Source organism: Eumetopias jubatus, unplaced genomic scaffold, assembly GCF_037043125.1.
Source record: "Eumetopias jubatus isolate StellerSeaLion01/CBP00866 unplaced genomic scaffold, mEumJub1_p1.0 scaffold_17, whole genome shotgun sequence".
Taxonomy (NCBI): Eukaryota; Metazoa; Chordata; class Mammalia; order Carnivora; family Otariidae; genus Eumetopias; species Eumetopias jubatus.
The window spans coordinates 19,849,083-19,875,295 of NW_028274823.1; the positions used below are offsets into that span (position 1 = coordinate 19,849,083).

At 34.3% G+C, this 26,213-nt stretch overlaps 1 protein-coding gene across 3 annotated transcripts in view; it reads right to left on the reverse strand.

Moving 5' to 3' along the window:
• Positions 1–26,213, reverse strand: part of SHOC2 (SHOC2 leucine rich repeat scaffold protein) — an 87,203-nt gene that overhangs the window by 7,602 nt on the left and 53,388 nt on the right. For all 3 annotated transcript variants that reach the window (XM_028092004.2, XM_088019897.1, XM_028092003.2), the window contains exons 3-4: positions 14,633–14,770; positions 4,171–4,301 (exon numbers count right to left, since the gene is read on the reverse strand). In XM_028092004.2, the coding sequence (XP_027947805.1) occupies positions 4,171–4,301; positions 14,633–14,770 (269 nt within the window). The remainder of the gene's footprint in view (positions 1–4,170; positions 4,302–14,632; positions 14,771–26,213) is intronic.

Consider the following 26,213-nt stretch of genomic DNA (forward strand, 5'->3'; position numbering starts at 1 on the left):
TCCATAGAATATAGAGCAGCAGGCACAGATGCCTCAAAGGGCCTTCAGGTAACAAATGACAGAGACTGCCTGGGCCAGATCTGTGATGCCTCACAGAGAGGGACAGTCACGACTCAGCTCTAGCTAACTGTTGCCTTATAGGAATGTGGAGCTAATAGAGTTAGATTTCCAGATTTTACAAGAAACAGAAAACTCATGAAATCTGATTTTTATTCCTTGGCTTTAGCTTATTTAGAACACTCCATAAAGAAGGGGCGCCTGGGTGGCTCAGTCAGTTAAGTGTCTGACTCTTGATTTTGGCTCAGGTCGTTATCTCGGAGTGTTGAGATCGAGTCCCTTTGGCTGTGGAGCCTGCTTGGGATTCTCTCTCCCTCTGCCCCTCCCTACTCCCCCCCCTCTCTAAAACAAAACAAAACACAACACCAAAAAAAAAACAACAACCCACCACCCTATAAAGAAAATATGTCTGAGGGTACGAGGTATCTCCTGAGGGGCCAGGCTGAGAACCTTACAGAACAGAATTGTTGGCATCACACAGTCCTGAGTCTGTGTCCTGGCTCTGCCACTTGCTCTGTGACCAATCCTACTCAGGTCCGAGTTAATGATCCTCTAAATTATTATTAACACAATACCTGACTCAGAGGAAGCTGTTATTCAGTAATTTAATGGCTCCTTTAAAGAAGATTAAATTCAGAAAATGACAACACTTCCTGATATTATATAATATTGTTTTTCCATATGGTAAAATTTCAGAGGGAAATAGGCATCTATCAAGTAAGTATTTACTGCACATAGTAACCCCCTTACTTCAGCCTCCCACCATGTAACCACAGTGCTAGGCGTTTAGGTATTACAGAAGAAATTCTGCCATTAAAATGACTAAACCCTACTTAGAGCACACAGATGGGGAAAAAGAAAACAATACATAACTGTATATAATCAACAATAAATTATATGTAATATGCTTTTGCTATTCAAAGTCTGGTTGAAGGAAGAGCAACATTAGCTTGTTAGAAATGTAGACTTTTAGGTCCTACTCCTACAGAATTGAAGAATCTTAACAAGATTCCCAAGTGATTTGTATGCTCATTAATGTTTGAGAAACACTAGTATAGGCTATAAAATAATTCTGAATCCTGGCTCTATCTTTCAGTGGCTTGTAACTTTGGGCAAATTATTTCCCCAAACCTTAATTTATTCATTTGTAAAATGATAATGCCTTATTCTGTAAATTTTAGTGAAGACATTTTTTTAAGAGATAAAATACATAAATAGCTTTACAACCTCTAACATATAGTAAGTGCTTAAATTTTAAGTCCCTTCTCTATTTAAATTTAAAGAAAAGAAGAAATACTGGAATAACTGGAAAAGCAGGAAGGAGACTGAGAGTGAGCTAGATCTTGAAGGATGAAAAAAATTTAAATATTCAGAGAAGCAGAAGAAACATTTTGGATTGATGTAAAGGCCCAAGCAGGGAGGAAACAAGCTGTGCGAGGTATGTATGTGTGTATATTTTAAATAATGTTCAAACATCAGCTGTATACCAGGAGGAAACTGAAGACTTTAATACTTGAGGTGTCAGTTGATTTCTAAGACCAGCTGAAAGAATGAAATAACTATGTAATTGAAGGTATAATTATATGGTGAATTGAAACTTGTTCTTTATGCTGAATGTTAAGAAGCTTTCAACATTTGTCTACTGATGTACACAGATAAAAGGAAGAGCTCAGGTACGAGTGCTGAGAACACTTTGCATGGCAGTCAATTCAAGAAAAATGCCTATATCCTACTTTACTGAAAATACATGAAGTTTTGAGTTTCATGGAAAAAATGTTATTTTTATTATTCTTATAGCTGACTAACTTTACTGATGTTCTTCTTTGAAAAAACCTGAAGATATCTGAAAAGGGGTAACAAGAAGGCAACTCTGCAACCTTTCATTCTTAGGGCATATAATGAAGCTATGCAGCTGTTTATCAATTCCCTAAAGTCAGACACATCTGGACCCCCATCTTAGGTCTTCCGCTTACCAGTTACATGACCTTTGCTGAATTAGACAATCAATGTATTTCTCATAGTACTCCCAGGAAAGTATTTAAGGTACAAATTTGGCCAAAAACATAACTTCTCTGAAGTCTTATTATCCTTCCTGTTTGATAATACCCCAATAATTAATACAATTAAAGATTTTAAATGGGATAATCCATGTAGAGCCCCTAGCCTTATACCTTGAGAAGATGTGTCTACATTAAAACTAGTCCAATTTCAGACAGTCATCAAATAGAGAAGTATATAGTCATTTTGCCAGCTCTGATTTCAGCAATGAGCCCCAATTGGAAACCACTTTCCTGATTGTGCATGCCTAACCCAGCTTGACTGTCTAGTAAGTGCTGTCTAATGGATTTTATTGTTTTCCTTATTGTGCTTATTATAAATGCAGATAATTACATATTTGCATTAGGAATATGCTGCTTCCAAAGCACACAGACTACTTTTTTATAAGACTTAATCCTTTCCCAGATTTGGACAGGGCCAATCAAGGGCTTCCCCCATAGCTTCTCTATCTGAAAATAGGCCAGTTTAAATACATGCACATGGGCGCAGACACACACATACTTCTTCCACAGCCAGACTGAAGAGAGCTATCTTCTTTATAATTTTTATCAAAAATAAATCTTGACTAATTTCAGTCACAAAATATTATATGTGAAACTAATTAGCACAATGTCTGTATCCTAAGAGGTACCTAATAACTATTAGTTTCCCTTCACTGATAATTAGAGTGGATATAAAAATAAGTTAAATTTTCTCATTTTTTGAAATTTAATATACACCCAGTCTTTATATTAGCCTTACTAACATTGTAAAAGCAGTCAATTTTAAGCTCACAATCACATCCTAAAAAAAAAAATCTCAACAAGGTCCAATTATTGTGCCAATTACTGTTAGAAAAAGAAAGGACATTCAACAATAGAACCCCACCCATTTTTACCATTCGAAATTACCACTAGCAAAGAAAGACAAAAATCCAGACAGTCTAGTTGTCTGGGCTATCTCTACAATCTGTGGATTCTATTCCTTATCCCATTTAAACTGCAGGTGAGATACTGTCATAGCAGTTTTAGTGAACTGGTCCATCCTAGAAAATACAATCCTGAAAACCTGATTTTTGTACTCTAATCTAAAGGTTTTCTAAACACCCAAACACCCAGAATAATAGAAGCAAAATTAATAGGTACTTTTTTCTGTATCCCTTAGAAGCAAATCATTATTAAATACATTTATTTTATAAACTAATTGCTACATGCTTATAGCTTCATATGCTCAAATTGTTCTTTATAAATCATAGTATATATCTAAAAACATTTGCCCAAAGCACCTTTATTTTTAATTCAAATACACACACACACACACCGAAAAACTAGAAATAAAGGGCCACATATAGAAAACATTTGCAAAGCTCAATCAGTAAGTCCACAATTCCATTCTTTTATTTGTTAGAATACTTCAATAAGACATAATGCTTGAATAACCATAAGCAAACATACAAGTTGTGGGTATGCTAAAATAATAATATGTAGCAAAAGAATAAAATAAGAGTACTGCATTCTGCCCAAAATAAGTAAAAATATTTTTTCATAGCACAAAAACCAAATTAAAAATAATGTGTTAAGAAATAACAAATTTTGGTGACTGGTATATGACAAATAGGCTTTAATATTATTGTATAAGCAGGGTATAATTTGGGTCATGGAAGTGCTACAGCTAGTATTAACATGATTAATAAATAGTGTGCTCTATGTAGCTCATTGTTTTCCTGTATCATCTTTCTATAGCACTTTTTTAAAGAACTGAACTGGGTAGGGTAGTTGAGTTTTAAAATTAACCATACAACTTTTCCTTAATAGCGGTTATTGTCAGTTCCAAAATGATGTGAGAAAGATTTACATGATGCTTACATGGGAATGTAGCACACTGATTTCTCACCTTGGTTTCTCCCTTCTACACATAAAAAAAAGAAAAACTTAGTTATGTTCCTATAATCATACCTATTCTTTCTTCTTCAGATATTTATTTTAGTGGTGGCTAAATGTCCGTAGCACACTCATTATTTAAACAATCTCAATAATCAAATTCTTCACCCAGCTGTAAAGATTTACCACCTCTCACCTCCGGTAAAGCAGAAATGTTATTGTTCTCTAAATTTAGCTCTTCAAGGGCACTGCATTTTGCCAGTGATCTGGGTATTGCTGACAGTCTGTTGTATCTCAGACCAAGACGACTTAAACTGGACAGGTTTCCTGTGAATACAAAAAAAGGAATTTTTTTTAATCTGATAAACTTGTTAATTTCTTGTTGTATTGTTTTATTGTTAATACAATTTCTGGTATCACATTTTTAGATGGGCCAGGTTTAAATGTCAAATGTAGTGTAGTCAGCCTCTAATTTTAAATTAAACAGTATTACCAGCCTTAAAAAATTACAGAAGCAGATGCCTGTGTCAGTCTTAACTTTGTGGAGACAAATATTTTGATGTCTTTTGACTTTCACGATCTTTCTGAAGTTTGCCCATTTCTTTCTTTTTGCTTTGACCATTTTTCAGAAAGTTGTTGAATAACCTTCTTTCTTAGATGTAACACTACTACAATACTTACAGAAAACATTTATTAGCTTATAGCATAAATTAAACCTTGAAACCCTAGGATGGCAGTCACTATGCCTCATAATCCTATCTAATTATCAATCACCTGCATCTTTCCCTCTTGCTGAAGAAATGAATGATTAAAGTTGTAAGAAATCACTAAATCGAGCTCATTTTTACTCTTTACTTCTTCAAGCCAAAAATTCGTCACTGATAATGAAAATATTCTAATAATTAAATACCATAAGTATAGCCAACTGTAATGCAGAAAAACTTAGCAAGCATTTCAATTCCTATAGGAATTGTAATTGGAATTATTCCAGAGGTATGCTATTTTCATTTACATTACTTTCTTATAATAGTGTCTGGAAACTGGGCCAAGAGTTTGTTGGTTCTGTTTTTGTTTTTAAAGATTTTATTTATTTATTTCACAGAGAGATAGACAGAAGAGCACAAGCAGAGGGAATGGCAGAGGGAGAGGGAGAAGCAGGCTCTGCATTGAGCAGGGAGCCTGATGCGGGACTCGATCCCAGAACTCTGGGATCATGACCTGAGCTGCAGGCAGACGCTTATCTATCTGAGCCACCCAGGCGCCCACTGGTTCTGTTTAAGTAAGATTCCAACAGGCAGAAAACTGAATTCAAAAGCAACAATAAAAACTATCACTTAGCAAAGACAAGTTAATTTTGTGTTTAAAATGCTTCCTAAATTAACGAAGGATGCTTTACTGAATCTTTCTAATGACATTCTGGTAAGACGTGTCAATTTTGGAAAGGGGAAAAAACAAGCTGAGGACTAGATGACTTTCCAAAGCCCCAAAGAATTTAGAGATTAGAAATAAGAGCAGGAATACTGTTATCACTGCACTATGACACTGACTATGATACAAATGTTTCTTAACATTTGGGTTCGCAGAAAATAATCTGCTTTGCGACGAAATGTTAATTATAGTCATATTTGTGGTGGCAAAAAAAAAAAACGGGGACAACCTATTTTTTCAAGAATCTATGAAGAATTATTTAAACTGGAGACACCACAGTGTCACAAAGAATTTTATGTTATCTATTTGACTCGGGGCAAGTTACTTAACGAGTCTATTTCCTCATCCATAAAGTGAGGATAACAACAAATACTTGATAGGGTTCCTCTAAGGTTAAATACAATGTGTGTAAGATACGCAGCACAATGACTGATACGTATGTTCAAAACATGATTTTATTCTGTAGTGTATGTCTATATTCTACTATATTCTACACCTATAAAAATTATGTTACAAAAAATTTCAAGATGTGAAAGACTATGATATTAAGTGAAAAAAGAAGATAAGAAAAATTATGCATTTTGTATGATCTCAACAACGTAAAAAAAGAACTAGAAAAGAATGGAAAGAAAACATCAAAACTAAGTTATCTCTGCATGGCAGAATTATGGAAGATTAATTTTTTTTCCTGTGAACTTGCCTTTTTCCTAATTTTCGATAGCTTTGTCATTTAAAAAATTTGATTAAGAAAAAGTCTATAATTCTAAAGTCATTTTAATTTTAAAAACTGAAATATCTTTATATCATTCTTTTTTTGAATGAATATTTTACATCATGGAGACATTTTTATACTAAAGTAGAGGTAAGAAATTTGGACACTTTACATTGTGAGGCTCATCTTCTCCATAAAGTGTAGATAAGAGCTAAATCATGGAAAAACAGCACGGTGGTCTGAATTCTTAAATAGGCACCCTGATTAAAAAAAGAGATGAAAAAACACCTAAGAAGCAGCAATAAGAGCCATCTGAGAGTAATAAGCATTGACTCTAGCATAAGAGAATGTGAAGAAACTTACCAAAGCCACCACCCAGTTAGTGGCAAAACTAGACTCAAACTCAGCTGGCTCTTATAACAAGTAATCATTCTTCAAGATCTTCACTGACCGCACTGCAGTTAGCTTGCCGCCTCTTGACACAGAAGCCTATGTTCATTCTTACTCCCATGCTGTTTGTCCATACTGTTGTGCTCATGGAAAGCATTTTTATTCCATACTGAGTCCAAAACACTCGTTCATGAAGCTTTCCCTGGCCATTCTATCAAGATCTCATTGATCTCCCTGTAAATTGGACTCATGACTGCATATTGATTTCACTGTAAGATGGCATTTAATTATACTTGTTTTTATGTTGTCAGTCATTTCATGGATTAGTTACCTCCACCCAACAGACTGAAAACCCTTTAGTAAGAAACCTTATATATTTCTATCTCCCCAAAGAATATGTTTCAGTGCTAAGCCCACAGCAGGCATTCATTCATATTTTCTTCACTGCAGAAGCTAAAGCATTTTACTGTTTGTCCTCCTCTCCATTAGGAACAAAAGGTAAAAACTTAAAATTATATGAGATGCTTTTCTTTGACCCATTCTCATTTTAAAATAGGGAGGGAGGGAAGAAATCAGTATTTTATCCTTTGCCTATCCCATGCCCCCTACAGCTACAACAAGGCTGGTAACGGTGGAAATTTTCCTACAAGTAGTGATAATGTCTGATTTTAAAGAACTTCAAAAATCTTATGGTAGAATTTTAATTTGCTGTATGAAGTTGAAGACAGAAAAAGCAGTCGACCTTGGGGGAGCGAGGGAGACACCATTCCTTTCTCTCCTTCATACCACTGCTTTCCCTATGGAAGAAACCTGCTCCAATGTAATAAAACGGCTAAAGCATTTACCAAGGAGTCTCTGAAATCTGCCAGAAGGGTAAAGCACAAAGACCCCATATTTTTGCTCTATCAACTGACACCTCTATTCAATCACTGTTTAGAGCAGAGCAGTACACAAACACAATATTTTAAACATTATTTATTCTCATCAAAACCTAAAAGCTTTCTCTGATAACAAAGATGAGTATAACAAATTCTAAATGCTTATCAATTCAAAAGCCCAATAAATAGAACCAGATTCCTGAAATTTCTCTTCTAAAAGCAAAATAACCCTTGAATTTCTCACTTTTAAAATCAGAATAGGTTTCTAGAATTTAAAAATTACAAAATGGAAATAATGCAGTGAAACTGCCACATGACTTTAGTACCGAAATTAGCGGTTACTTAAACAGAAATAGTACCTCCAACCTTCCTAAACTTTTTCTTTTTCCCTTTTTTTTTTGGTGTGGTAGAAATTAAACTTTAAAAAAATGTAAACTATGAGAATATGCTATTCTGATGAGAAACTCACATGTGCAAAGCTCTTATCACTTTACTGAGAGCATGGCATGTTTGGTCATCCACATTTTGCCAAAATCCACGACTCTTAGCAAAATAAGAGGTGAAAAAAAATTAAGGATGAAATATCAAAATTCTCTTGTGTGAGGAAAAAAGCTGGACATCAGAAGTGTGACATTTACTATGATTCATCCCCTGTAGTGATTTCAACTCTAGCCTCCTTCAGTGATTGGTTTTACCACAAACTAAACTGCAACCTAGAAATCAAGCCATGACTTGCTTTAATGTTGAGCCATTTTGACTAAGAAATAAAATCAATGTTGCTGAGCTTCTGTGTATAAACGTAGGCTGATCACTGCCAATCACTGGCATTTAGCTTTTAAGTGCTTAACTTTGACTATAAGTTGTTCTGTGCTCTGCTCTGACAGCTTGCTTTCTTATGCTGTCAATTTTTAAATTACAGCAACATCAAATGACTATGAATTAAAATTAGATGCTTTCAATTTCAGCAAATATAATCAGCATCTTTAGGTTAATTCAGTTTAACTTTTGAGTAAAACTCTTAACTCAAATGATCTTAATTTTATTTTAACAAAGTAGCAAAAAAAAAAATCAGAAGAAAAGGTACACAGGTTCTAAAATGAAAATAATGTCAAAGGTACTTTTTTCCCCAGAAACACTGAACCAAAAAAACTGAAAGCAAACTGAAAAGCAAGCAATATAAAAATTCTTAATGTCAAAAACCCAAAAGAATGCCACCATTAAAAAGAAAACTAGTAAAGTTGTTACATGAAGCTGCACTGTAATTACCTAAAACCTAATTACTAAAACTCTACTTGTTGATACAACCATAATTACTGTAACATTTCTTCAGAGCCCAGTGCAACAAAAGACCTCTGTGAATTGTTCTGTGCTCCAGCCTTGAAGGCAAGGTCTTGTTGCAGATTTCTCAATCTCATTTGAAAAGAAATAGAAAATAAAATATTTTTTCCTACATGAGACCTCTTACCTCCCCCTACCCCTGGTTTCATAAAATCACCAGAGATCACGGAAGGCTTTAACATATCAAGTTCATAGTTTGAAACAAAATGAATGCTGTAATGAAGTTTAACATTTTCTACAGTTCATAACTGATTCTTAAATTAGAAAATATTTACATGAAAGAGAACATACATTTTATTCAACAGGGTAGACTAATGGTTAAGTCAGAGAAAGTATAAATATGTTTTGAAGTACTCTCTCACTTAACTACAACCAGCTGTCCCCTCCCTACTTCCTTCTGCCTCTTCTCCACATCCTGTGAGCTGTCAGTGATCCTAGCACTGCCCAGCCTGGATGTAAATGGCAGTGATTACTGCCAAGGAGTGAGAAACTACTCTAGGAGTGTTCATGTTAAATAAAGAAAGGGGTAAAAACATCTCAGTCTACTTTTAAGAAAAAGAAAAGGCAAGGGAGTAAAATGATTTTTGGAAAATTTGATTGTCAGGTGACAGTTGAAACATCGCATTTCAGTTGTGAGTTTAGAGCAAGTTTCTTTAGTCCAGGGAAAGTAGAGTAGGGCAGCTGCTGTGGGACTTACATCAACTGTGCAGGATAGGTGTGGATTTTTTTTTTTTTTAAGTTATACTTTTCAAGAAGTAGAATAGGAAAAATATCAGCAGAACTATGTTCCAATAAAGTTTACCACTAAATGTTTTGGGTGAATTTCTCTTCTCCGATAAATGAGAGGGAGAATCTCAAAGGTCAATCAATTAAGACTATTGGGATTTATAATAGACCAAGACCCAAATGTTTGAATTTCTCATCAAATCTCAGCCTTCTGCTATACAATCAAAATACTGGGGATAAGAGAGATGGAAAAGGCAAAAGAATTTTTAATATACATGGCATACAATAAATGACAATATTATAAAAATTTCAATAAATATTACTCATTTTGCCATTATTTGGAATAACAGCTATAAATACTCCATTTGTTGACAACTATCAAAGCATGTAAGAATAAAAATATTTACAATTTTCTTGTTGTTAATGTTTCAGTTCTCACTGATTTCCAATACATACTTGTAATTTGATCATGCAGAATGTTCTAGAAGCAAGGCATTTATGTTATTTTGAGATAACATCTTAACCACAACAGATTAATAATGAAGTCAAATGTTTTCATATTAATAAACATACTTAAAACACAGTTATTCTGACAGAAGTGAAATATATAAAATTAAGAAAGCCAGGAGAAAGAAGGATACATGGAGAAGTCACCCCTTGTCAGAAGAAGTGAATCCAAAAAACCATGACCCTAGTCCTAGTAAATGGAAGATTTTTATCATCCACCACCACCTATACTTTCTCTGTTTGCCAGGGCTATTCATTTTTGTACTAATTTCATCCCCCTTTCATTGTTATTTGACACAACACAGATTCAGACACATGTATAAAATATTAAACAAAATATTGTTGGACTATTTGAGAGAAACAACAGCGCTGACTGATGACCACGTCCTATATATATCCATTTGATCAGCTGAAAGAGTAAAGGAAATTACGTGGGTATTTAGGAGAAAGAGTCCTAAGCAGAGGGACCAAGAAGTATAAAGGCCCTGATGCTAGAACTTGCCTGATATGCTTAAGGAGCAATAAAGTGTTTAGTATCTATAATCCTAACAAATACACAGTGAATAAGCATTGGTAAGAGGGATAAGAATATTAACTTTATAACATTTCGAGCATCTTTAATTTTGGTTCCCGTCTGATTTGCAGTAAACAACCTTTATTGTTCTTTCTAGAACCAAGCAACTATGCTTTTGTGCTTTTTTAATGTCATAAAAAAAGATTATGCATTATTCTTTCTTTTCTCCTTTACTGTTGTAACTAATCGGTTATTCAAAATAAGCAAACTTATAGACATATCTTGCAATGTAAGAACATACAACACTAAGTATGTCTATGTAATTCAAGGAAACTATAAAGTATATAAACTATATAAAACTATCAAAATTAAACCTATATGTTGATTGGCTCAGAGTATCCCAGGGAAATGGACTCTGAAAAATCAACACTGAGAAATATAATGGAGTTCTTGAATTTCAGAAATAAAGGAAAGTACTCTGGGTGGCCAGGCAAAAAGACTGTCCACTTAAAATGGGAAAAAACTGGACTGGCCTCATACTTTATTCAGTGCCAGAAGACAGTACAACTACCTCTTAGTTCTACTAAGATGCTCAAGGAAACAAAGCTGGACCCAGTGATTTTTACATCCATCCAAACTGTTCAAGTATAAAGGTTACAAACATTCTATAACTAGGGAACTATTATTTATGAACCATTTCTGAGAAAACTATAAGATTGACTTGAGCCAACCAAGAGAAGACTGGGGCAACTATGACAACAGGACTGTTGATGAACATTAAAAACAACTAGAGATCAGCATAACAAGATATAACAAAAATGTTACATGTCCCGACAGTGTATCTGACAAAAATTAGGAGGGAAAAAAAGACAAAAAATGACAGGTAGTAGAATAAATTCACTGATTGCCTCATCTATGTCACTCTACTCAACAAAAGTCAATTAGAAAGTATTCTGAAAAAAAGAAAAGAAATACACAATATATCAGGATTTGTGGAATGCGACTAAAGCAGTACATAAGGGGAAATTTATAGCACTAAACGCACATGAGATGAAATCTTCAATGTAAGATCATACAACACAAACTAAATATGTCAATACATAATTCAAGAAAACTCAAGAAAAAACAAAAAACTCACATCAATGACCTCAAGCTTCCACCACAAGAAACTAAAAAAGAATAAAACTCAAAACAGATAAAAGGAAATAATAAAGGTCAAGGTGGAAATCAATGAAATAAAAGTCAGAGAAACAATATAGAAAATCAGTAAAACTTAGAGATAATCAATAAAACTGATACAATTCTAACCAGACAGATGATAGGAAAAAAAGAGATCTAAGTTACTGATACCAGGAATGAGAGAAGTGACATGATGATAGATTCTATAGATATCAAAATAGTAAGGGAATATTAGAAACAATTTTATGCCTATTAAATGTGACAAATGAGATGGACCCATTCCTTGAAAGACATAAATGACTAAGTCTGCCCAAGAATAAAGTGAGGGGTGCCTGGGAGGCATAGTCAGTTAAGCCTCCAACTCTTGGTTTCAGCTCAGGTCCTGATCTAAAGGTCGTGAGATGGAGCCCCATGTAGGGCTCCCTGCTGAGTGCAGTGTCTGCTTAAGACTCTCTCCCCCTCTCTCTCTGCCCCTCCTCCTCCTTCTCTCTAAAATAAATCTTTAAAAAAATAAAACAGTGACAATCTAAATAGCTCTGTATTTATTAAAGAAATTGAAAAATTTTTAAAGATTTATTTATTTTAGAGAGAGAGCACAGGGGAAGGAGCAGAGAATCCTCAAGCAGACTCCCCACCAACACAGGGCTCAATCCCAGGACCTTGAGATCATGACCTGCTGCAAAATCCAGTCTGCCACCCAACTGAGTGAGCCACCCAGGTGCCCCAAAATTGAAATTGTTTTTAAAAGCATTCCTACAAAGAAAATTCCTGACCCCGGTGGCTTCACTGATGAATCTTACCACATATTAAAGGAAGAAATAATGCCAATTTTATACAAACTGTTCCCCAAACTGAAGAGTAGGAACACTTTCCTACTTATTATATATGGCCAGCATTACCCAGAAATTGAAACTAGACAAAGAACAGGTTTTATAACATTATATGTTACTATGGTATATTCAAAGCAATTAAGTAAATCTAATTTTTAAAACTTCTACCAGAATGTATCTTTTTTCATTATGTCTTCTTGGTAAGCAATGTCAACCATATTATCTGAGTTTTTGTCAAGTTCAGGAAAAGATTATAAAATTGTATTTTATTTAGTTTCTTCATTGTATTCTCTTTCTAGAACTTCTAGTCCTTTCTCTCATGACTCTCCATCACTCACTTTGTATCCTTCTGTCTTTTTGTTCTAGATTCTAACAGACTTCTTCCACTTATCCTACACATCGCTATTTTGGTCTTTGGATGTGTTCATTCTATTACACAGTATTTCCCATTAAATTGAACTTTATATGGCAAAGATATTTCTAAAGAATGTATTCTTTGTTTCTTTTTTGCACCAGTCTGTTCATGTTTTATAAATGCAACACATATCTTTTCTATGCTCTTTTTCTTCTAGGGTCACTTTGTTCATCCTGGCCATTTCAATAGATTTTAAGATAGAAAGGCAAGAAATAATTGTGTTCAGTCTCTACTGATCCAGAAATCCAATTCCTTTATTTATATAGGAAATTTGGTAAAATTCTTAAGAATATAGTAGAATAATCCACTATATGTTATATGTTATAATCCAACTATATGTTATACACCATCTTGCCTTTCAGAAATAAATCTAATGCAGTTAACTAGTTAACTAGAATACTTAGTCTGTTGCCACTACAAACAGTAATGTGATATAAAGAATTCTGGGCCAAGAATCAGGAAGATATAGGTTCTAATGGCTAGTTATTATATCCTTCTAAAGAAGTCTCAGATTAGTTGTCCTGTAACTTAAAACAAAAAATTCCTTACAACTGCTTCTGTTTCAAGTAATGGTAGACTAGCTAATTCAGACAAACCCTCCCACTGAAAAAAGTTAAATACACTTCCAAAACAAAAACAGAGAGCGAACAAGATAATGACTAATTACCAGGCCAGAAACCGGCTGGAAACCCAAGAAATAAGCAAAATAATGGACAAAATTTTGTCCTAAGAGTGCTTCTCTAACTGGAAGACACAGCTGATAAGGCATGTTTCTGCCAAGAGTCAAAATCTACAAACAGCCAAGGAAGGGGAGTCCACAAATCAATATCAACTGGGATACTACAGGGCTGCACCCTAGCACTAAGGGTAAACCAGAGGTAAAATAGCGCTTCAATCAGTCTACAGACTACCTTTGAATGACCTGGGGGACCAGAAAAATTTCAAACCTTAGAACACAGATAGATTCAAGTGGTCCCCTTAGGTACCTGAAAGAAACAAACGAAAATCCTTCTGGAAAAAGATCTCACCATCATAGGCCTCTTATGATACAGTAACAAAAGAACCTCATAAATATTCATTACTGGAATTACAAAAATTAAGTACAGGTGTAATTTTCCTAAATAAACATTACAATGCTTATAACACACCAGTAACTAAAAAGATATTCAAACTTTTAAAAATTTCCTTTACTGTTTCTATACATTTACGGACTTTTAGAAAGATAAATAAGACTGTGTAAATATAGAACATATCACAATAAGCACACTTCAGCTTTTGAGTCTGGCTAAGTATTTGAAAAACATTTCGTACTTCAAGACATCTCTTCTCTTAGTCCCTTCAACAGTAGAGATGAACAAGCTTTAAGCTATATTCCCCATGTCTTAAAGACTAAACAGCAGTGGTTTTATTTTTCAGTGTGTTTGCTTCAGTAAAGAAGGGACCACACCCTATATAATAGTATGTAACATTCTGAAATATGAAAAAACAGAAAATGCACCCATTCTGTAATTTAAGCAGTTATAATAAAATATATACTCAAAATTCAATATTCCACATTCTATCTTTATAATCTGATTGAACTCATTTCCTAAAACCTAATTATTCTCTTCACCAAGAAATGGAAATAAAAAGTTTTACTACTTTGACGCATTTTAACTTCTAACTTTTATTATAGAAATGGATCAAAAACAGTCTTTTGAATGTCCAAGTAGCTATAAATGACTATCAATGTCACCCATACCTATAGTATCTGGGAGGTCTAGCAGTTCATTGTGCTGCAAGTCAAGGTTGGTTATCTGTGTGCAGTTTCCAATCTCCTTTGGGAGGTGTTCAAGTTGATTGTGAGCTACATCCAGCGTAATGAGGTTACATAATTCACCTGTAAAATTGACCAACATAAAAATTTAACAAGAATTATTAAAGAATATATTAAATAGTACTGAAAGAAAGAAAAAAAACTTCATTTTCTATATTATAATTATACCTTTCTGGAAAATGTAAAAGTCAAACACAAGATCTAAAACTTATTAGAAAATGACATCTTACAAATATCAAATCATTATGTTGTGCACCTGGAACTAATGTAATGTTATCTGTCAATTATACCTCAATAAAAAAGAAAGAAGAAAATAACATCTGATAAAGTTAAAATGTTGATTATAAATGACTACTAATATAAATGACTGCCAACTAGTATTATATATATAGTTTTAAATAACCAATTCAACCACATTTGTTTGTATATTCCATACTTTAAGTAGAGCTCACTAATTTTTTAACTAAAATTCAACACAATATCAGATTCATCTTCAATTCAATTTGACAGACATCTTCTACCTCAAAATATATATCCTCAAATAGGCATATGTTCTGATGCTATATAAATATACAAAGTGAGATTTATAAATCAAAAACTGCTCCTAGATTTTAATAGTACTCCACAAGGATAGAAAATAAGGTATATTTCTCCTCATTCTAGTTGAAAGAGCTGTACTGGCAATTTAGATTATTCTGTTATTCTGCAACATTCTTCCTTGCAGAATTCTTTATTTGAACATACAGTTCAAAAACTTCATAATTTGTAACAGCTACATTGGTTCTCTCATGACACTCCTTTTTCTCTAAAGGCATTAGTTATAAATACTGAAAAAGTAAGATGAGCAAATCAAGTGCATGAAACTGAAAAATGGGTCTAGGGCACATTATTAAGCCATATTATTATAAACATAGGCAACAAAGAAGAGCACTGGAGAAGGAATAAAGATAAAATATTTCCTTACTCTTAAGTAACAGATACTGGTTTGTTCAAAGTATTAATCGCCACAATATATTAGATGATTATAGATTAAGGATAAATGAAATGAATGACAGCAATGTTATAAGGGACAAAAGGGAGGAACTGGGAATATTCTGTTATAAGGTAACAACACTACCCATGAAGTGGCATAGCATTATTTGAAAGTGGACTTATAATTAGCTGTAAATGCATACTGTAGACTCCAGGATGACCACATACATACAAACAAAATTAAAAGTATAAACAATATGCTAAGAAGAGAGAAAATGGAATATAAAATGCTCAATTAAAACCAGATAAGGCAAAAAAATGATGGAAGACAAAAAGAAAGAACAAGTTCAGCTAATAGAAAACAGTTACAAATATAATTGATATTAATCCAACTAAATCAGTAAATAATCTAAATGCACCAAATAAAAGACAAGAGACTGTCACAGAGGATAAAAGAAAAAAAGAAAAAAGACCCAACTGCATGTTGTTTTCAAAAAGTTCCTTTAAATTACATACTGGTAAATGGAACAATTCTCCAAAACATAACAATTGCTCAAGTTTGTATACCTGCCTATCTCCTCTGTATCTAGTACAGTGCTTAGTACACAGCATCATGTTAACTTAAAGAATAAATGAAGATAACAGGGGAAGATAAAATTTGGATTCTAATTCTCTTCAAGCCAGAAGTAATAAAACATTTTTTTGAATTTGCCATCTTTTCTAATAAATAATACACTTGAAATTGTTTCAGTTCCTACAAAAGTAACTTCCACTACTCTAAAGAAAGATACACAAATCCAAAAGTGTACAGAGTCGAGGCAAGTAAATAAAACAACAGATCCATTATTGCTCTACTGCAGGACTTTTCAACTTCAGTACATTGACATTTTGAACTGGATAATTCTTTGCTCTACGAGGCTGTCCTGGGCATAAGCAGCACCCCTAGCCTTTTACCCATTAGATGCCAATAGCACCTCCCAAATAATAACCACCAAAAGTGTCTCTAGACATTAACAAATGTCCTCTGTTGTAACACTGCCAAAATCGCCCTCAGTTGAGAATCACTGCTACATTGGAGCAAGAAAGTTCAATAGTGTCCAATCCTCACATTTTTCAAACAAAGCTGGAAATGCAGATTTTCAAATAAAATCTTCTAATGCTTAAATGCTAACAACTAATTCTTAGGTTAAAACAGAACAAAACATGTTACTAAACACATTTGTGGGCTTTTTTCAGTATTCAGGATGCCAGTTTGATTCCTCTGAACATAAAAACAAATTAGTTACTAACATTTTAGGAAATCTGCATATGACTATCTAATATTAAAACTAAGGGCGCCTGGGTGGCTCAGTTGGTTAAGCGACTGCCTTCAGCTCAGGTCATGATCCTGGAGTCCCGGGATCGAGTCCCACATCAGGCTCCCTGCTCAGCAAAGGAGCCTGCTTCTCCCTCTGACCCTACCCCCCTCTCATGTACTCTCTCTCTCAAATAAATAAATCTTAAAAAAAAAAAAGAAAAAAAAAAAACTAAAAAATGTTTTTAAAAAGCAGAAATAATCACTAGACTCAAATAAGTTAAATCTTTTTGATTTGTGTAAATCACCACACGGCAACTGGATTATTTTAAACATATATTTTCTCCAGAAAGTTATCCTCCAGCAATACAACTCTCTGCAAAGTCAGGAAATCATGGTAATACTGACACATTAAGAAGAGTGTCACCTAATAACACTAATACTTCTTTCTCAAAGTCTAGTAATCCCTAAATTATTTTGAAAATGCTCAAAGCTCAGGAAACGGGATTTAATTTTTTTTAACAGCACACAAAATATAGCATGATTTTAAAATCTGGTCTTCTAGTACCTGAAATACAGTACACTCACAACTAAATTATATATATTATTGGGAGTTAAATCTGAAAATTATTTTAGACTTTCCCCAAAATCCACATATAAATTTTAAGACCCATGAAGAATACTTTCAGAACTTTAAATTTTGTTCAGTCCAAAAAGTCTAATAAACTTCAGAAAGTTTGTCATTTATACATAATTTCCATGAAAATCTAAAGCATTTTCAAAACGAATCCAAAACTTCTATTTAATGCAATTAACAAAACATTTTTAGTGCTGGCGGTGAGAGAAGTTTAAGATCTCTCTTCTTCAGAGTAACACTCATAACTGCCCAAGCTCCTCTTGTTCATATTCAAATAATTAAAAACATTTGAAAATTGTGAATATATGACAAATTCTGTACTAGACACTGTGCCAGGATAAGAGCCTAAGTTATAATTTGTAAGATATTTAAATATTAAATATCTAAACAGTTCATGAAATCTTATACACTATGTGCTATTTCTATATAATTCAAATATGGTAAAAATATGTATCTAAATCCACCCCAAATGGTTCTCAAGGACAATAACCAAGGTGTTAAAAATGACTTGCCTCTGCCTGGGTTTAAGAGTGGTTTTTATTTCCTACTTTATACATTTGTATTTTGTGATTTTTCCTCATTTTTGTTCATTTTTTAATTCAAAGAGAAGAAAGGGAGATTCAAAGAGGTAAAGACTAGCAGTCTCTTCTACGCTGTTCGTGGAAGAGCATTTTCTGGCTGTAACAGAAGTTTCCTATCTGTGGAGCAGATGTATCTTTTAGTGAAAATGAATGCATCATGCTATCATATGGGTAACACCAGCCATTAATATTACGCATCTTATGACTTATATTCCACACTCACTAAGCCATCTTTTGATTTTAAATTTGACTTCCCACACATTTGCCTATAGAGAACATGGACTTCATTCATTTATCCATTCCACAAATGTTTATTACACACCTACCATGTGCTAGACACTATTCTAGGGGATGAGGATACAGCATGAAGAAAAAAAAAGATAAAATGCCTGCCTTCATAGAACTTACATTTTAACAAGGAAAAAACAAATTAACATATAATCAAGGTGAGGAAGTATTAAGAGCTACAAATGAAAATAAAGCAAGATAAAAGTAAAAGTGTGATGGGGAAGGAGATTGGAGGTGTTGATAATAAGTAAAAAGGCTGATGACGGAGCATTTGCAAACAGACCTGTGCTTCAGAATTCTCTCTCCCTCTGACCCACCCCCACTCGCGTGCTCTCTCGCTCTCTCTCATTCTCTCTCTGGAATAAATAAATCTTTAAAAAAAGGAAAGAAAACAGACCTAAATAATGGGAGAGGGAAGAAGCAATAAGAATTCTGGGGGAAGAATGTTCCAGGCTGAGTGAAGAGCAAGCACAAAGATAAGGCAAGAGAGCAATTCAAAATACAACAGAAGGCCAATGTGGCTAGAATCATGATTAAGGAATCAGGTGGCAGGAGATAAAGTAGCCCTGGGTCAGATCCACTTAAAAGTCTTGTAGGCTAAGGCAAAGAGTTCAGCTTTGACTAAGAAAGGGGTGGTAACTGTAATAAGAGTGTTTTTTATTATTGTTTTTATAGCAATTTTAGGTTTATAGAAAAACTACACAGAAAGTACAGAGTTCCCATAGATCCTCTTCCCAGCACAGTGTCCCCTCTTAACATCTTCCATTAAGTGATACATTGTTACAGTTGATAAATCAACACTGATACATTAATATTAACTGAAAGTTCATATTTTACATTAGCACTCACTCTGTGTTGTCCAGTTCTGTGGGCCTTAATAAATATATAATATCGTGTACCCATCATTACAGGTATCATATGGAATAGTTTAACTAGAGGTGCCTGGGTGGCTCAGTTGGTTAAGCATCCAACTCTCGGTTTCAGCTGAGGTCATGATCTCATGGCTGTGGGATCAAGCCCCAAATTGGGCTTTGTGCTCAGTGCAGAGTCTGCTTCAGATTTTCTCTCCCTCTCCCTCACTCTTTCTCTCAAATAAATAAAATCTTAAAAAAAAAAAAAATAACTACCCTAAAAATCCTGTGCTTCACACCTACACATCCACCCCTCTTTCCCTCCCCCAGAGCCCCTAGCAACCACTGATCTTTTATTTCTGCCTTTGCCAGAATGTTACATATGGTTGGAATCATGTAAGATGTAGCATTTTTCAGATTGGCTTCTTTCATTCAGCGATATGCATTTAAGGTTCCTCTACGTCTTTTTGTGGCTTGATAGTTCACTTATCACTGAACAATACTCCACTGTATGGTTGTACCACAGTTTGTTTATCCATTCATTTATTGAAAGACACCTTGGTTGCTTCCAATTTTTAACAATTATGAATAAAACTGCTAAAAAACATTTTGTGTTCACTTTTGTATGGACATAAGTTTTCAATTCATTTGGGTAAATAGGAGTATGACTGATGGATTGTAATGGTAAGACTACGTTTAGCTTTGAATTTGCCAACTGTCTTCCAAGTGTCTGTACCATTGTGCATTCTCACCAGTGACAAGTAAGAGTTTGCATCTACATTTGGTGTTGTCAGTGTTTTGGATTTTAGCCATTCTAATAGGTATGTAGTGGTAGTGGTTGTATTTTGAAAGTATAGCTTTACAAGATATAGGGGAGCCTTATGGAAAAGCAATAATAATGTAATAATGTTTGCCCTCAAAAAACAAAATCTATCCTGGGAAATTAAGAGCCACATAAAAATAGATAAAAGCAGAATGCTGTAAGCATAAAGCAGGAGGTATATGGGGCACCTGGATGGCACATCAGTTAAGCGTCTGACTCTTGATCTCAGCTCAGGTCTTGATCTCAGGGTCAGGAGTTTGTGGAGCCTACTTAAAAAAAAAAAAAAAGTAGGAGGTGTACACACATACACAAAGTGATGGGCAGGGGACACCTGGCTGGCTCAGTCACTGGAGCATGCAACTCTTGATCTCAGGCTTGTGGGTTCAAGCCCCACGTTGGATGTAGAGATTATTTAAAAACACAAATCTTAAAAAATAAAAAAAGTGATGGGTAAATAGAGAAGCAAGATTCTGGCTGGGTGGACTAGGAAAAGCTAGATTTTAAAAGATGGTCAGAAACTACACAGATATTAAAAAAAAAAAAAAGAAGAAGAAATATGAGAAGTCAGGGAGGAAAAATAATCATGGGCTCCAATTCTTTTGTTAGGGATATATTCAACAGAAATGAGTCCCTATATTTACCAAGAGACTTATATTACAGTAACATAGTGGCACTATTTGTATTAGCCCCAAATTACAAAGTACCAAACAAGAGAATGGATAAATTGTGGCATATTCACACTATGAGATATTATGCGGTAATGAGAATAAACCATAACTACATACACCAATTATGATGAATAACGCCAAGAGGAAGAACTCAAACACAAAAACATACATAGGTTATGGTTCCATTTATATAAAAACAAGGAAAATTAGTATTTGTTAGAAGTCAGTATACTAAGTTTACTCTTGATGGGAATAATGACTGAAAAAGGCTCTCCTGGGTGGTCTTGATGTTCAATTTTTTAACTTGGATGCTGATACTATACAGTTTGCAAACATTCTTCAATTGTACATTTATGATATATCAGTAAAAAGTTAAAAAAAAAAGTCTCTGGCCCAAGCTCCTGCTTTTGGACATGCCTTAAACTAAAACATGGCACAAAAACAGAAAAAGCCATTTTTTAAATTTGTGTTAGATGAATAATCTTCAACATATTTTAGTAGAATGTTGTTTTTTTTCCTCTATGGAAGTTCTTTAAAGCCTAAATTAATTCCATTTTGAAAAATAATTTTTCTTTTGCCTTGTCTTTAGAGGAGGCAAAGACTGAACACTATATCCAAGACTTTTTAAGCATGCCATAACTCTATATCCAGACAATGAAGCATGCTGGACATATTCCTTCTCAAAGGTGACGAAACTGTCTAGATTCTTGTTGGGATTCTTCCTGCTATTTCTCTGAGCAATATAGTCTCCAGGGTTACTCTCATATATTAAACCCATTTTCATTTTGTAATATACAAAGTCAGTGTTCCACATGCAAAAAGAAGTGGGACACATGGTGCCTGATATCTGGAAGTCAGGTAGTTGAGATGTAAAACTAATGTTCATCAAACAACAGAAGAGTGATTTTAGGAGGAGAAAAAAATTTTTCCCCTTTTGGAGATTGCAAGTTATTAAAATGCATTTAAATACCAAATTCCTGAGATTATTTGGAACTTTTCTAAGTTTCCACTTTTTTCACATCTTAATTTAAAAAGACCTTTGACTTTTAGTAATTGTTAAAAATATTTTATACATGGTTTTGTTCAGAGTAGCTTAACAAATATTTTATTAAATAAGTGACAAACTAAATGTGTGGGGTTTAACCAGTAACAAAGGAACATCATTATACAAACATTTGAATATACCATGTCCCTAAAACATAACAGAAGATAAACTATTACTCTAAGAGCATTAAATTCAATCAGTCTGAAACAAATTCCTACGTTCATGTTCTCTTTATCAGGCACAATGCTAAGCATGAAAGATACAAAGAAACTACAAGACACTAAATACCTGTTCTCATGAAATTTAAAATTAGTAGGAGACAACATGTGATTTGATGGAAGCCAGAGAGGGCTCTTCTTATGAAATTTCATCATTAAAAAGCCATTCTTTTAGATCTTCAAGGCCTTTCATTGTCAAAGTTCTTTATCTTTAGGGTGACCATCTCATTCACTTAATCACTCAATAAAAATTTCTTGCGTACCTACTGGAAATTAAGCAGTGAACAAACCAGTCTATTCTCAAGGAGCTTACATTCTAGTATGCACCGAAGGAAGCATCAGAAAATAAGGAAATAAAGTGATAACTGCTGTAAACAAAAGTAAAGCAAGGAAAGATAGTTGGAAGTAAGAGTGTATGGAGCAGCAAGGAGGAACCATATGCATATATGAACTGAAACACAGGACACGGTAGGGGGAGAAAGGAAAAGAAGAAAAGAGATCTGGTAATAAAGTACAATCTGAAGTTTCTGAACAAGCATGATAATCAGAATGTTGTTCTAAAAAGTCTATTTTCTCATAGATTTGAAAGAATGGATTGGAGGAGGCAGAATTAAGAAGCAGTCTTATAGGAAGCTATTGCAGTTAGCTCGCATAAAATAATATGAGGGCCTACAGTGAATAATCAAAAGCAGTTGAATGAACAGGCCCACTACACGAGCAACTAAGAGACATGGAAATAGCAATAGGAATATGGTAAGTTATACATGATGAAGGGGTTTTGTTTTTTTCACAGGTGGTTGTGGACCAATATTCTGTAAAATACAAAATTGCATTCTTGGATGTTCCAGCAATGTCAAATTGTTGTACAAGATTCTAAATGCTTACTTTCAATTTGTGTTGTTAACTTGTGACAAACTCGTGACAAAAAAAATTCGTCAGCCAGCAACCTGTCTGGTAATTAGGCCACACTTTGACACGCTCTAGAACAGGGAAAAAAAATCCTGATTCCAAGATCTCGAACCTGAACTGACAGAGAAGATAATGATGCAATTAAAAGAGAGAAACAGAATCCAAAAGGAAGAGAAGTGTTTGGTGAGGAGTTATATTTTGATCAGGCTGAATGTGAAGTATCAGTGAGATATATAGGTAACAATTTTTGGTTAATTAGGGAAAAAATAATATACAGGTCTGAAGAAAATGTTGTCATGATAGAACATTTTTGTCCCAAAGAGGGAGTTGCGGTTAATATCCAAAGAGTCAAATTCTGGTCTTCTGGCTAATGGTAATTGTGGAGTCCTGGATAAATTCTTTTAAAAACACTATACAAAAGCATGCAGAGAGACTCAAAGCAAAAACTAGAACAAATTCAACTCTTGCAAAAAGGGGACTGTGGTAGGCAGACTTTTAAGATGGCCCCAATGACCCTGCCCATGTATAATTTTATACACTGCATAATTAACCCTCCCTTGAGTGTGCACTGAACTCAGTGACATGTTTCCAATGAAGAGAATACAATAACAGTGACGAGATGTCACATCTGTGACTAGGTTACGAAAGACTGTGCTCTCATCTTGCTACCACCCTTTCTATTGCCTTCTCAGCTTGCACCTTTGATAAAACAAGCTGCCATGCTGGAGAGATCCATGTGGAAAAGAACTGAGGAAAGTTTCCAGCCAACAGCCAGCAAGAAGCTGAAGCGCTTAGTCCAACAACTGCGAGCAACTGCAATCCTTGAAAACAATCACATGGGCTCAGATGTGGAGGCTTTTCCAGACACGCCCTCAGATGACACCCCAGCCCTGGCTACCACTTTGAGTGAGAGATCTTGGGAGGAAACCCTGAATCAGAAGATCCAGTTAAGCTATGCCTTTTTTTTTTTAATTTTATTATGTTAATCACCATACATTACAGCATTAGTTTTTGATGTAGTGTTCCATGATTCATTGTTTGCATATAACACCCAGTGCTCCATTCAATACGTGCCCTCTTTAATACCCATCACCAGGCTAACCTATCCACCCACCCCCCAGCTATGCCTGATTCTGAACAAAGAAACTGTAAGACAGTAGTAAATGAGTGTTGTTTTTAGAGCTATGTTTCAGAGTAATTTCTTATGAACAGTAGATAAGTTATATAAAAAAACTACACTCAGTAAGATCTACATTTGTTAAGGCTTTTACCATGAAGTTACTCACAAATCTGGCAGCAGAAAATAAATCTCAAGTAGAAAGCCAGAGTCCTACTGGGCTGAGAAGCCAGAGGACAAGGTCAAGGGTCTATGACAGTGGCTGGAATTGAAAGTTGGATATCCTGGAAAGAAGGAAACCACAAAGAGTGGAGTCCCAAAATCTGCATATCCATACCCCTCAAATTTTTGACTGACTCTAAAAGTACAACTATGGGAGAGAAGACTCAAGGAGCCCAGGGGAAAAACAACAGCTAGAAGGCAAAAGAGCCAAACAGAGATTTTGACAGCTGCCATCTGTAGTGGGTAAGTTTTTGGAATTTCAATCCTGCCAAGTTAGAAGGGTCAGAAAACAAAATCCCAAAAAGGCCATACTATAAAAATAAAGACCATATATCAACACTAAATCTCAGAAAAATATATCTCAAATTAAAATTTCATTTGCATGGATTAACAATAGCTTTAGACACTGAAAAAGAAATTATATATAGCAATAAAAAATAGCAACAGAAACAATCTAAAACACACACACAATATGAATAGACTATCAATGACCTGAAAGGTAACATAAAGAGATCTACTATACATGTAGTTAGAAATCTACAGAATAAAAAAGCAAAGAAGGCGCCAAAAATCAAGAAAATTTCAAGAAATAATGGCCTAAATCTTTCCAACTTTGATGAAAACCACAAACGCACAGATCCAAGAAGCTCATAAACTCCAAGCAGAAGCAACATGAAAAACACCAAATAGAAGCACATTGTAAACAAATTGCTGGAAACCAGGGACAAAGAAAAACATTTTTTAAATATACAGAGAAAAAGACCAAAAACACAAAAACAAAGAAAAGAATACCAGCAAAACTGTTGCCCAAAACTAGGCAAGCCAGAAAAAACAAAACCAAACAAAACCCAGAGAGATAGGACAGAGAAGTATAAAATACAGAAAAAAGGGGGAAAAAAGAAAAGGAAAGCTGTCAAACTAGAATTCTATACCAAGAGAAATAGCTTTCAAAAATAAAAGCAAAAGGCTCTGAAACAAACAAAAGCCTGCAGAATTCATTATGACCATACCTGCACTACAATATATATTTAAAGAAGTTCTTTGGAAAAAAAGAAAACCGGTAGAAATTCAGATCTACACAAAGAATGAAAGTATTAGAAATGGTAAATTCATGGAGGTAACTAAGAAAGAGGTTTTTTTGTTTGTCTCGCATTTTTTAATCTCTTTAAAAGATAACCAAGAAGGACAATGGCATGACAAAAGGCACAGGAACCAACCTAAAAGAGTCCATAATAACGAAAGGTGGAACAAACTGGGCAACAAAATAATAAAAATCATATTGGACTGGAACCCACAGAATAGAATGAGTCCAGATTGATATAATTTAAGTAATGGAATAAATAAATCTATGAGGCAGAGAAAGGACAGCTTTTCATTATAGAAGAATATCAATTAATGCAAAAGAAACAAGGGAAATTTTTAAAAATCACCATTAGAATACAGTAATAATTGTTTCAGGGAAGATCAAGATCCACCAATGAATGTCAAAATCAGCGAGCAAAAGATTAAGGAAAAACAAGATATTGGCATAGACTAAAAACCAGCACTCCTTAGGTTAATTATTAAGAAGAAAAAATTACTAACTTTAAAGTAGAACAGCACAGTAAAAATCACCATAACCAAGGTCAAAAATCACCAGCAATGAGATATATCAACATCATCTATCTCTTGATATGATTCACTGGGAAAAGCACCATAATCACCTTAGTGGCATTCTTGCCAAACACATAATCTCAAACTAGTCATGAGAAAATAAATATAAACAAAAAATGAGTGATCTATTACATAATACCTGAGCAGTACTCCTCAGAGGTATCAATGTCATGAAAGAAAGGGAAAGACTTTCAAAAATCCTTCCACAGGTTGGAGGAGACTACAGAC